Below are 13092 nucleotides of genomic sequence, written 5' to 3' on the forward strand. Positions count from 1 at the left end.
AGAGGGAGACTGTGACCTAGAGAGAGAGGCCGAGAGAGTTGGAGAAAGGGAGTTCGAGAGAGAGAGAAAGGTCCGACGGAGCGCGAACTCCCTTTCTCCAACTCTCTCGGGCTCTCTCTCTAAGTTAGACTCTCTCTCAACCTTGCTTCTCTCTCTACAATTGTTCAAAAATGAAATTCAAATTTCAAACGCCAAACAAAAACCCCTGACCACTCCCTTTCCACGTCATATTTCATTTTCATTTTAATTTTCCACGTGGACCACTCCCATTTAAACACGTGTCCCGTGTCTAAATGTTGTCAAAAGAGGTTGTTCAAGTATCATTTTCCAAACATTAAAACTTTGTTCCTGTTAAAAAAACAGTACAACTTTGATTTTGTGTTGTTTAAGGTTCTTTTGAGCAAAATTTAGCAACTAAGTTCCTATTTGACAATAGGTACTCTCAGAGGACAGATAATTCAGTTGATGAACAGATAATATACTCTTGATAGAAGTTCATCTTATAACTATAAATTTATAGTTGGTAAATTAGCTGACTGAAATTTAGAAATATTATAATTAATTAAATATTTTTTTCATCCAAGACTAGTCTAGTTTAATCAATCAATAACCAAGTATAATAATTATAATAATTATAATAATTTAAAACCTATCAGTAACCATTTTATTTTTATAAGTGTCTAACACATTTTGCGTAATTGGGATATTCTGTTTTCAGCTAAAAGAAATATCTATTTAAGTTCCAATAGAGAATTATCTTTACGAAAAGAATCTTGGAGAGCCTTCAAAATTAAGGAGCTCTCAAAGACCAATAATATCTATTAATTTTTAAGTAATATTTTCAGTTTGTCAAAGTTATCCCGATTATTAAGGTTTAAAAATCATTATTTACTGATAAAAACACACATATTCATAATATTTGGTAAGGGCAAATAAATAAAAAAAATTAACGTTTGAAAGAAGTAATAAAATATCATATAGAAAACCAATTTTTTATAAATTATATTTTAAAGTAGGATTAACTTATATTTTTAAAGTATGTACTGTCAAATTCTGATTCACAAATTACGGTACAGAGAATGTCAGTTTTGTCACTGTAAAAAGTAGTGACTTGTTTCATTTGCTATTAAAGGTGAAAAATTTTAAATGAATAATTTATTTTTTCTATTAACTTTTATTATCAATATTTAATATTCTTTTATAAACTTGAGTACCCAATAAATTAAATATTTTAATTTAATTATTTGTTATTATCTACATCAACCCTACCGTTTATGTCGATTTCCTGATCGTACTCATAAAAAAAACTATTTATTTGATATAATAAATAAAATATAATGAGAAATAAAAAAGAAACTTTAAATATTATTAAAATAAAAAAAATTATAAACATTAACTCAAGGGATTATTAGGACAGAATAATTACATTTTACTTTTGGTAATAACAAATAATCGGGGTTTGATTTGTCTTAGAAAAAAAAAAGATCAACATATTTAGTTTATTGAAAAGAAAATAACCTTTCTATGTTCAGTAATTTTTTATAGATATCTTAAATCTTGTTATCAACTCCAAATTTTAAAAACGAGGTGATATTCAATGGTTCAGGATTAATCTTTTTCAAAGACACTTAAAACATTGTTCTGTTAAAAGCTAACTACAAAAATGTCACCATTGTGTAGTCTTTGTCCAAGCCAAAAATGTCACAATTTATTGTCCAACAATTGAAGAAATGGTGTTACAAACAAAATGGTAAAAAATAAAAGTGCAAACACATTTTGAGGCTAACATAGCAAAACAGAAAAGAAGAAAACATGAAAAGTGAAAGAACAGTATCAAGTATAAAACTAGGGCCAAGTAACTGTTACAACTAATGAACAATTTGGTAAACAAATATTCTACAGATATATAGCAAACTATTTACAAAAGAGGGCACATGACATGAGATCTCATAAACATATTACACATCCCATCTATATTCCCCTCCTTAACTTACATGTGAAAATTCAAGTTCCTATAACAACAGATAAAATTGTAACCCAAAGGGTTCCTATCTTGCTTCACCAAGACTCTTATAAACATCAAATTATGTGAGTCCCTTCTGCTGGTTTTCAATAGTGATGTTAGAGACCAAATATTCATGAAGATATAAATTACGAGCATGCCAACAATTTGCGGAATCTTTCCTCTCTGTCCCTACGAAACTGGGAGGTTGTTGTCCCTGCCGGCGTTCGTCTCCTCTTTCTCGGCCGGAAGAAGAAGTCTTGTGTGTCAAGAACATAAGAAATCTGCAGATGAAACTTGCCAATAAGCAAAAACAAAACATTGTTCTAACCATTGGTTTCACAGAAATTACAAAGCAGAAGAATAAATTCAATAGCCTTGTCAATGTTTGGTGCTTTGAATGGCACACTAGATAGACAGACAAAATTCTTAAATCCACACCATTGTTTTTCTGATTGCAGCACAACCACACTGCACCACTAACTACAACTTAAACCCTTGGTGGGACTATATCATTATCAAGAGAGAGATGAGCATAAAGGAGGAAAGATTATGTCCATGATATTGTAAATATAGCAGTAATTTGCCAAAAAGGGAAAACCAAAAAGTATTAAAAGACAGCATACCTTGGATGAGTTGCAAGATATCTTGCATTCCAATCCATTAATTACTTTAACACCTTCCATGGCAGAGCATATTGCAGAAAGCTCATCTAAGTTTCCATATTTGCGTTTGTTTCTGAACATAACAAAATTAGAAGCAGAAAGTCAGTGTTACCTAATTGAAAAGGTAGGCAATATTTTCATGTGGCTAAAGATTACTCATGCTTACTATAACAAATACCCCAATTATCATTACAGAAAAGAGAAGTTATAAACCAAAAAGATTAATCTTGGTGAATCTGTACCTGTGCAGTATGATGCCATGGGGTTCCTTTTTGCCGGGAAAGACAGATAGAAAATCATTGTGCAGATAAAAGGAGAAATTTGGATCAATAGAAACGGCAAACAATTCAGGCTTTTCATTCATATTGTCCATAAACTGGATGGATAGTCGTGAGGGGCTAGAGGACTGCAATAAGATGACAAGAAAATTAATAATAACCTCGAGAACTCAAGCTCCTGTTAAGAAAGCTGACTTTTCGTTTTATCTTTTTTTGGTTTCAGACTTGGCACAAAGGACCTACACATTGTATCCGATATATATTATCCTCGTGAAGGATGACATGAGCATTTGCATGATATACAGAATCATTTAACTTTCCAGGCTTCCGAGACCTTTCATATTCATATAATTGGAGAAGCTTACTGTCGACCTCGTCAGTTGCAACAGTTTGAAGCTGCAGAAAAGGTAAATTAGAACCTTCAAAGGAAAACAAGTAAAAAGCAAGTAGAAAATAAGATAAGGCAATATACCTGTCTAACCAATTTGTATATTAACTTGTCCAAGGTGAATAACACGTATGATTGGTTCCCTATAATTGCTCGGCATTCATCCTCAAACTTTGCATTTTCAGCAGATCCATCCAACAAATTGTACAATGCGTTCATAAATCTAAAAGAGTACGAACAATTAATCCAAACGGGCAATGAACACTGATTTGGTGGGAGAACTTCCAATAAGTTGTTAAAATTTACCTTGAATAAGGATCCGGTAAGCTAGCATCTTTTGCTTTCCATTTTAATTCCGCGTTCATTGAATTTTTTTTTGCTGATAAGATCCTCTCATAAAGAGTCTGCCAAGTTCAAAAAGAGCTTATGACATGAACCAAGGAAGATATTTCAATAGCAAACACCAGGAAAAAACATTATCCTTACTTGATGAAGTCTAAAAAGCACATAGAAGTCATCATTTCCATAGAACACCCTTGAGTCCTTCATTTCTTCAACAAATGAAACTGCTGATACATGCTTTGTGAGAGGTTTCACAGATGAAAGGAACCTTTCTGACAATGGCAAAGATGTGCCGTCTCCTCCAGCTTGTGCATCACAGATCCCCTCAGCTTCACCTTCACTCTCAGCCTTACCATCAACATCATCTTGTTCGATATCTTCCTCCTCTTCATGATCTTCCCGAAAGCATTCATCACCAGCAGATTCACTGCCTGAGACATCTTCACCAGCTTCAGAAACATTTTCACTGTCCTCATCGTCAGCATCTGCATCATTGTCACCTCCAGCCTCAGGACAACATTCATCCTCTCCGTTTCTAGACTGATACTTTCTTCTTTCAGTGTTGTGTTTTGCTTTAGCCATTGACTGCACATTTGAATCTCTGTAGGCAACAAAGTTATCCTCCTCCGAGTCACCATTTGGTGATAATTCTCCCTCTTCCTTTTCAATTTTGCAAGGCCCAGCAGATTCATCGTGATTTTTAACTTTACTGCTTTCACTTAAAACACCATTGGCCACAGGTACTGGAGTTGCCATGTCACATCCCTGAAATACGAAGATAAACAGAGACATGAATTATCAATTAGAGAAAAAAAAAAACCTTGGGTTCAGAAAAGGTAGAAAGAAGAAGAAAAAAATAAATAGAAAGCAAATAGATCAAAAACTGTCTAAGCGCGTTTCATCTAAAGCATGTTAAATCTGCCTCAATTGAGAACCCATACCTCCACCAATGGTACATTAGCAACCTGAGACTTGGCTACAGAATCATCAACATCAGTTGGTTGTGATGGAGTAAGGGCACGCGCTAGAAAAATAAACAAGTTTAGGATTCTTACAATAATAACATTAATTAAAACAGAAATGTCAAAGAATTGAATTGAGTGCATTGATTTAACAAGTTTATTACCTGGTGATGCAGCTAAGTTGGTCCTGTTCAGGCTGTTTTCTCCTCTAATTGCAATTGACACACTGTTTTTAGCTCCTTGATCATCAGAGGTAAATGGTTTGCTAAACCCGGAGGCTTTGTCATTGCATTCTACATTTTTCAGTCCTTTCTCCATCAATGGATCATCCCTACAACCATGTTCACCACCAACAGATCCATTTTCTTTATCGTCGGTTGCCATATTAGCCCGGTGAACATTTTTTGCGTCAGTTAGTCTACCATCAGCTTCATTCTTATCAGATTTTGGTAACCTTGAATTCATTGAAAGAGAGTCTCCGTGAGGGCTTCTGTCATCCCCTATGCTTGGTACACCAAAATTTCGAACATTATGCCCAGTTTTTCTATCCTCTGTCCTTTCTGTTGCATGAGACTGGGTAGGAACACCAAGCATTGGCTCCAAAAAGGTACTCCACAGCCTCATAATTTTATTTAACAACTCTTTACTTGAGAATAACTCCTCACATGAATATCGAACAAGTTTATACAGGTCTTCATGAATCCCAGCAGCATCAGGATATTCAAATTCCAAATGAGGAATTAGAGGCTGTTTATTTCCAGCAGCGATAGACTGAATAATATCATCTTCTTTCTGCTGTTTTTCTTTAATTTCTTTAATCTCAGCAACCAAAGCTGTATAATGTCAAACACAGAATCTTAGAACTGACTAAAAAGATAACACTGAAACATGAAATGATGTGTGAGTATTTAAAAAAAGCTGCCTGACAAGAACAATTTATAACTCGTTTATTTAAAAATCCTGTGAGATCTGCAACAAAAATAGCAACTGCTAGATATACCTGGAGGTAATTAGACGTTTTTCATGAAGAATGTTTGCCGCCTAATACAACCATGAGTCACAGGTATATGCACTCTCTATCTATCTCTTACTTTTTCAAACCCAGCCTATGATTTAGTATTTCTAATTTAACACAGTTTCAAAGAACATTAAGCAGAAGGCGCTAAGGATATTCCAATCTCAAACTTTCTAAATAACACTTGGGTAAGACTAAGCCAAAGTTGAAGAGTAGATGATATAAATGACCATTTTAGAATCAATTTTGCACTTCGTGCGCATAAACACTTAATTCATGCTTATGCCAATGCCAATGGTTAGCTTCAAAATATTTATCATTTATTTAAAGCAGCCAGTGTCACAATATTGGAAATTGTTGAAGTATGTGTAGGTAATTATGATTTAAGAAGTACATGCACTTTCTGACACGCATATGCCATAGCTATAAGCACGTACTATTTCATAAGCACTTTTTCAACATGAAATATAAACAGAAAGAAAAGCAAATAAACTTACATTTTGTGCTCAAATTCTTAGAATCTTGTTGTTTGAAATAGAAGCTGCGATGATCCAGTGATTTGTAGTGATTTTTAGCATAAATTTCAGCCCATACTTTATTGAAATCTGAACGACACCTACTCCACTCCTCTTGCTTCTGCTTCAGTCGAGTCAATATTACAGGAAGGGCATGGGTTGGGTTTTTCCGCAGTATGTCTATTACGTCAAGACCATGATCACCATAGAGACGTTCAATGCACCTTAAATTTAGAACTGCAATTGGTAACCTCACACAAAATCAATTCATAAAGATCTAATAACATACCAGTAATTATTTACATACATACATACATACATACATATATATATATATATATATATATATATATATATATATATATATTAAAATTCTATAATACTTTAGATTGACACTATTCTCACACATACCAGTAAAGTGCTCTTCAATACGGTTCAGAGTCTCCACACTGATTTTATTTTCATTAATGTTATTATACAATTCCTCTGCTCGTTTAGCAGCTGAACTCACAGACTCTAGTAACATGTCCAGCTCATATCTGCATCAGAAATAAAAAATATATCATCATCCTATGATTCAATACACAAATCTTTGACATAGTAATAACTCCAAAAGGAACACTGAAACCAGGAGGCAGGAGAGATGACAGAAACAAATAAAATTAGTTGGATCCCAGAAAAGGAAGATAAAAAGTTAATGCGGTAACCAAAGTAAGAGATAAACACACAAAAAACCTGCATAAGTTTTACCTGTCATCTTCACATCTGAACAAGCTTTCTTCATACTGATTTCTCCGCATATGTTTGAAAGAGTAATCCTCACTTCCAGAAGTCACAGATACCCAGTGGTCATTCAATACTTGAGCACCAAGCTCAGATCTCTGACTAGCTGTAGGAATTGGATACTGCAAAATGCGAGGGAAGAAACCAAGTTATAGAACATTATACATTATTGACAAAGCCAACAAGTAAAGGAATCAAATAGAAGTTACATACATCTGCAGGCAAAAGCCGGTAGCTGGGAGTACAACGTTTGCAGTCACTAAGGTCAAGTTCTTGAATGGATTTTCCCATGTATTTCTCCTTGTATCTTTCCTTCTCTTTGGCTCCATCCATATCACGCTTGTGCTCTCTGTCTTTGTCCTCCAACTTTGACGGTCTTGCCAAATGAGCATCAGTAGATAGTGATTCTGAAATCAACATACTCGCAACATCAACATTGACCAGTAATATATAGGAAGAAACAACACTCCCCCTCCCCCAACTCTTTAAAATACTCAGCATGATTCAGCATTAGGTTTCAAATTTGAAAGGTTTCTTAAAAGAAGATAATGGTAATTCCGTCCTCCTCAAAACAAGAAATGAAAAAAATGCATAAACACAAGGAGGATAAGATATATATATATATATATATATTGTATATAAACATACTTTTACTCATGACACCAGCAAGGAATCCATCTGCAAAAAAAAAATATTATCTCAAGGGTTGAGAAAATAAATAAAAAATAATAATATTAAGAGAAGAAAAAGAAAAGAAAAAAATTTAAAAAACAACTACCAATATTTTCACAACGCTCCAGGAAATCATTGAATTCGTCCATAAGATCTGAATGCTTTCCAAGTAAATCAGTTACCTAAAATGTAAATTTTGAAATGATATACATTAAGACAAGAAGAGGCAACAAAAACTTATAAGAAAGCATTTGAGAGCCTGTGAAAAAATTTTGCCACCTAGATCTCCTCATCTTTTAGTTAAGTGAACAAAAACTAAGGAAGGTGTGAAAGGGTCAAAAGCTTAGAATATGAAAATGATTTCTGCATATTGTGTGACTAAATAATCAATATCCTAAATGTATCAACTAATCCCCGTTTTTTCCATTGTCCTAACAGTTTTGGATACAATCATTTTGTATTCTGTCATCTCTAAATGTTTATCATGAAACCTGCATTTTTCTGGGACCAAAAGCCTTCCTAGTAAAGCCCTTTCATTTAATTTTCAGCTAAATCCTTCATGTCAATACTGGCAACAAAAAAATACCAACATGGTCCGAAGAATAAGCATATACATCAGTCAAAATATGAATAACAACTAACTGTCTGAAACACCATATACCATCAGTCAAAGCATTGAACAGTTTATCATGAGAATTGATATGCATGTTTTAAACCATCTTCTAGAATTCTCAGTAAAACTAACACCAACTAACCTTCATACTTCAATTAATGGAACATTATGAAATTCCTAAATAAATAGTGAAAGTAACAACTAAAATAACTCAATGTCAGCAAGAATACCCAAATTGAAGTATACGTGTAAAAGCAGACAGATGCCTTCTTGCATGACTTTTTAAGTATGTGACTCACAGAAGCAGGCACATACCAAATTTTGCAAATCATTCCTTTTAATTATTCCATTGCTGAAAATATGAAGGCATTTCAAGAATGTCTGGTAATCATCAGAACTGCTCAGCTTCTCCTTAACTTTCTCACAGAAACTGAATGCTTGACTATACATGCCTGGCATGAATAGAAAATAAACAAATAAATAATAATAGGTTAGGAAACTACAGGTCAATATGATCATCCCAGTGCTATTCATCCCCCCAAATCTATTTAAAATCAGAGGGAAGAAGAACTTGTAAGCAAGAAAGATGCCATCAGGACATATAAATTCTAAGAAAGGAACTATATGAACCCCAACCAATTCCTGAAGATCAAATTTAACATGCTTAAGAATTTTTTGAACTGTGTGTATGATAGGTTTAGCCTGATTTGAAGAAACAATCACTTATTTTTCGTTAGCTTCCTGCGAGAACTTTTGAAAAATAAGCAGTTATTTTCCCAGACTGGTTTCCAAATAAGCACTAAATGTTATATTACAACACTGCACACACTGGTCAACTCTAAATTCCAATTTTTTTAGTGATGCTTATACAACCAATTTTAAATAATTACACTGATTTACTCTGTATTTACAGTTGAATGTTTGGCACCAGAGAAAAGTTATTACAGTTTCCTATCCGCTTTGGTTTTCTTAAGTGGAAGTTTGCTTCAATATTGTGCATATTATCACACTAGTTAAATAGATAAAAGTCTGCACCATATTGAAACCCATATCTTACTGCCAAGTTAAAATAAGATATGAATCTAAAACCAAGAAACGTATGCATTTGCGCAAAGCATAACATTATTGCTTACTCTTTAAGGTATCTTTGTCACCCTAAGTAGGAAAGGCAGAAGCTTACTTACTCTTTAAGGTATCTTTGTCTTCATAAGAAGGAAATTCGGAAGCCATTCCAAAACCTTCAGCCTTCTTGACAGCTTTCTTTTTGTCAGGAAAGCGTTGCAAGTTCAAATCCCTGCTATTATCAAGATCTTGTTCTCTCTCATCCTGATCACGCATTCTCCTATCCCTATTGTCTCGCTTCCTCTCCTTGTGTATGTTCAACATTGTTTTGTCATCATCCATCTCAGGGCGTTCAGCACTCATATCATGATCATGAGAAGGAAGTCTTTCTCTTCGATAACGTTGCTGTACAAAAATGTTCACAACCCAATCATTAAAAAAGACAGTATACAAGATTCATATATAGTGGGATAGGAACAATCTTACTGCCTTGTCTGGTGGCATTTGGCGCATCATTGGGGCCGTAGAACTCCGCTCATTAAAGCGCTGCAATGAATTTCGACTATATGGAGCATGCTGTGTGGAAGGTGCAGCAGAAGTATCCGGTAAGAATCTAGTGAACTCCTCAAGCAAATCTCGATGGTCCTTGAAGAGGGTAGCAACCTAGAAATTTTGTTTAAAAGAAAGAGTGTAAATTTCCAACCAAATATTCTATTAAAGAGAACACAGAAAACATCAATGTGCCCCTGAATAAAGATAAAACGTATTACCTCACTATAAACCTCGCCAATGTCCTTGTGCTCTTTGCGATACATGTTTAAAATGTCCAAGAATGATTTGTAAACATGCTCATCACTTTGGAACCGTTTCTGTAAAAGAAAAACATATTGATTATAGATAGGAATAAACTATATCAGCAAAACCACCAGAAAAACTCATTCACCTTTATCTTGTTCACAAAACTGATTGCTTCTTCAAATTCAACTGTTTTCTTGGGAGGAGCCTCATCCTCATCCAGTGTTATCTCATAACCTTTAGGCAGGAATGTGTTAAATCCAAAAATCAAATTGTTGTGCCCTTTAAACAATTCTTTCACCCTTGCTATGACACCAGCTGTGTCAGTCCTGGAAATAACCAAAAGAAAGATTGAGATAAATAGTTTTTTATCTGTAAAACTCTGCAATTCAAAATCATCATACAGTGCAAAGGCCAAAGAGGGGGGCAAGAATCTACCTTTGAGCCTTGAAATCTTTCATGACCTCAAGGAACATGTCATACTTCTCTCTTTGGTCCTGAAACATGTCTTTGACTTCCTTCAAATAGGATAAGGCATCATTGGTAGTCAGCTTCTGGGATGTAGTTGCTCCCCCACCAACACCACCTCCATTGCTACCTCCTCCACCCCCTCCCCCTCCACTTCCAGGGACTTGTGCATAGCTTCATGCACAGAACACAAACTCACTTTCAGATACCCATAATGCTAATAATCACGGCATGCTAATCTCTACAAGATATCAAGCATTCCACATATTCAACATACAAACTATCTAACCAGAGTTATTATATCTCAGTCCTCATGTTGAAACAAGAGAACCCACATATCTATCCCTCTTCTAAATTAAAAATGAGGTAATTTACAATTGCAACACTACTCATACTTCTTGTCTGATAAGATTCTCGCATCCAGCTTTAACAAATCAATTTGTTTCAGAAATAACCTAACTACCACACCCATTTCTTGTAACCCATGATCCCACAAGATAACCCATTCCAAAGTCAATTCAGGTTAAATTGAACACAACCCTAAGTAAATTCTGCAACAATTCAACCCAACAAGTGAAACACAAACTTAACAACAAGTCCAGGGTCCATTTGGGCAGCACAAAATAGGGCAAACTATCAATTACAGATGGATAAACACAAAATTGACACACACAAAAAGTAGGGCAAAAACTTGGAAAAAGAAAAAACAAACATACGAATCAGCACGCGAGGAAGAAAAAGGGGGGCGTTTGAATTGAGAGGCAGAGGCAGAGTACATATCATCCCTTGCCCTCTTCATCCCTGCAAAATCAAAACCAATCCAATTAAAAGAAGAACAGAAATAAAGCATGGTTCTTGGCATAAAACCATTTGAATTGAGCAAAAACAAAGATGACCCAGAAAGTGAAAAGGGAAAAAAATTGAACCTTACGGAGTTTCCCAGATTGTTTTCCTCTGAAAGTTGCTGGAAAACAAGTTGACTAGATCTCCGAGGACCAGGAGAAAGAAAACCACTGAAGGAGTTTGATCAGACAAAACAAAACAAAACAATAGGTTCGGTTGGGTGTGTTTGTGCTCCTCTCTTGAGTTAAGTTGGAACAAGAATTGAAACAAAAATACACATAGAGAATGAGAAAGAGAGAATTTGGGTAAAGAGAAGAAGCAGACTCTGAATACTCAAAACTCAAACTCAAAATTTGTGAGTCAGAAGGCAAAAATTAAAATAACATGCTGAAGAGAAAATATATGAAAGAAAATGGTGATTTATGTTAAGACCCAGGGAAGTGTTCGTGTTTTTATGTTATTATTCCAATTGTTGGAGGCTCCTTCAGTGTTTAAGTTTTTTTTTTTTTGGACTTTATTGTGGGTTGATCCAAGCCCATAGTTTTTTCTTCTTCATCTTTTTGGTTCTCTAGTTTATGGGTTTTACTTTTTGGTTTTAAAGTTTTTATATTTTAGTCTGTGAAATATTTTTATTGTAATTTATTCATAAATCAATATACAAATTTATATTACTAAATTTAATATTTTTTAAATTAAAATAACTATCTATGATAAAAAATTATCTGAAAAATAAAAAATATTTACAATAAAATTATAAAATTTATTTATATTTTTATTATTTTATATTTGTTTTTATAATTTTAATAATAATTTTATTATTTTTATCATATAAAAATTTGAAAACGTCTTTTCACTAAATTTATATTCACATTTTTGTTCAATTTTATCTTTCAAGACTTTGTTTATTCAATTGTTCTTTCTAAATTTAATATATTTTCAAAAAATCATTTACAAAATAAATAAAAGTTCCTACATTTAAATTTAAATGGTAAAAATTATTTATTTTTATCTTTATAATTATAATTTCATTATTCTATATGCACAGTCACTTATGTATATTGTAACATCCCAATAAATAGTAACTACCATTAATTAGAATTAATTACAATTAACAGTAATCAGTCATCAGTCTTTACAACTAAACAAGAGACAGAAACCGAACGGCTATAAGTTCCAGCGATTACAAAGTCGAGCCCCAAAGTAAACAACGAAAGCTAAAAACGAACGGTTTTACAATACAATAACCGAACGTCCAAAACGCTAATAAAACTACTAACAGCTACTAAGAACGAGCGAGCTACTGCTCGGCTTTAACTTCCACTTCGACCAGGTTGGCGTCCTCCAAATTTTCTTCTTCCAACATAGCATCAAGTGGCGCCTCCCCATCTGCTCACATCCACAACGGATGATCATTGCATTGACAAGACGGACATACATCAACAGTAGACAACACAAGGAGAGTGCAAGGGTAAGCTTAGGTAATTTAATTCATACATATCACATACAATTTTTAACACAAGCATTTAACACACAAGACATGCACCAATACGTATAAGCAAAATATAAATCATCCAACTACCCTAAGACAGACCGTCCGGACTGTGTGAATCCAAGTAACCGCAGGCGTTCATGCACCCGGTTGGTGTAGTAACTGGCATTCCCATCAGCTGCCAACCGAGGTTAACCCTA

At 34.2% G+C, this 13092-nt stretch overlaps 1 protein-coding gene across 1 annotated transcript; it reads right to left on the minus strand.

Moving 5' to 3' along the window:
* Window positions 1-1820: 1820 nt before the first annotated feature.
* Window positions 1821-11828, minus strand: SNL2 (SIN3-like 2). Its single transcript, XM_047294730.2, has 23 exons — window positions 11487-11828; window positions 11277-11361; window positions 10531-10734; window positions 10241-10421; window positions 10068-10166; window positions 9784-9960; window positions 9420-9702; window positions 8551-8687; window positions 7729-7804; window positions 7599-7628; window positions 7164-7357; window positions 6918-7072; window positions 6579-6706; window positions 6150-6404; window positions 4802-5470; window positions 4617-4699; window positions 3820-4440; window positions 3640-3737; window positions 3418-3556; window positions 3189-3341; window positions 2910-3073; window positions 2629-2740; window positions 1821-2286 (listed from the first exon to the last, which is right to left on the minus strand). The coding sequence occupies exons 2-23, from the start codon at window positions 11357-11359 to the stop codon at window positions 2152-2154; spliced, it is 4176 nt and encodes a 1391-aa protein (XP_047150686.1). The 5' UTR covers window positions 11360-11361; window positions 11487-11828; the 3' UTR covers window positions 1821-2151.
* Between the last annotated feature and the right edge of the window lie 1264 nt (window positions 11829-13092).

This window comes from Vigna umbellata, chromosome 4 (genome assembly GCF_029865625.1).
Source record: "Vigna umbellata cultivar VRB3 chromosome 4, Vumbellata_1.0, whole genome shotgun sequence".
Lineage (NCBI taxonomy): Eukaryota > Viridiplantae > Streptophyta > Magnoliopsida > Fabales > Fabaceae > Vigna > Vigna umbellata.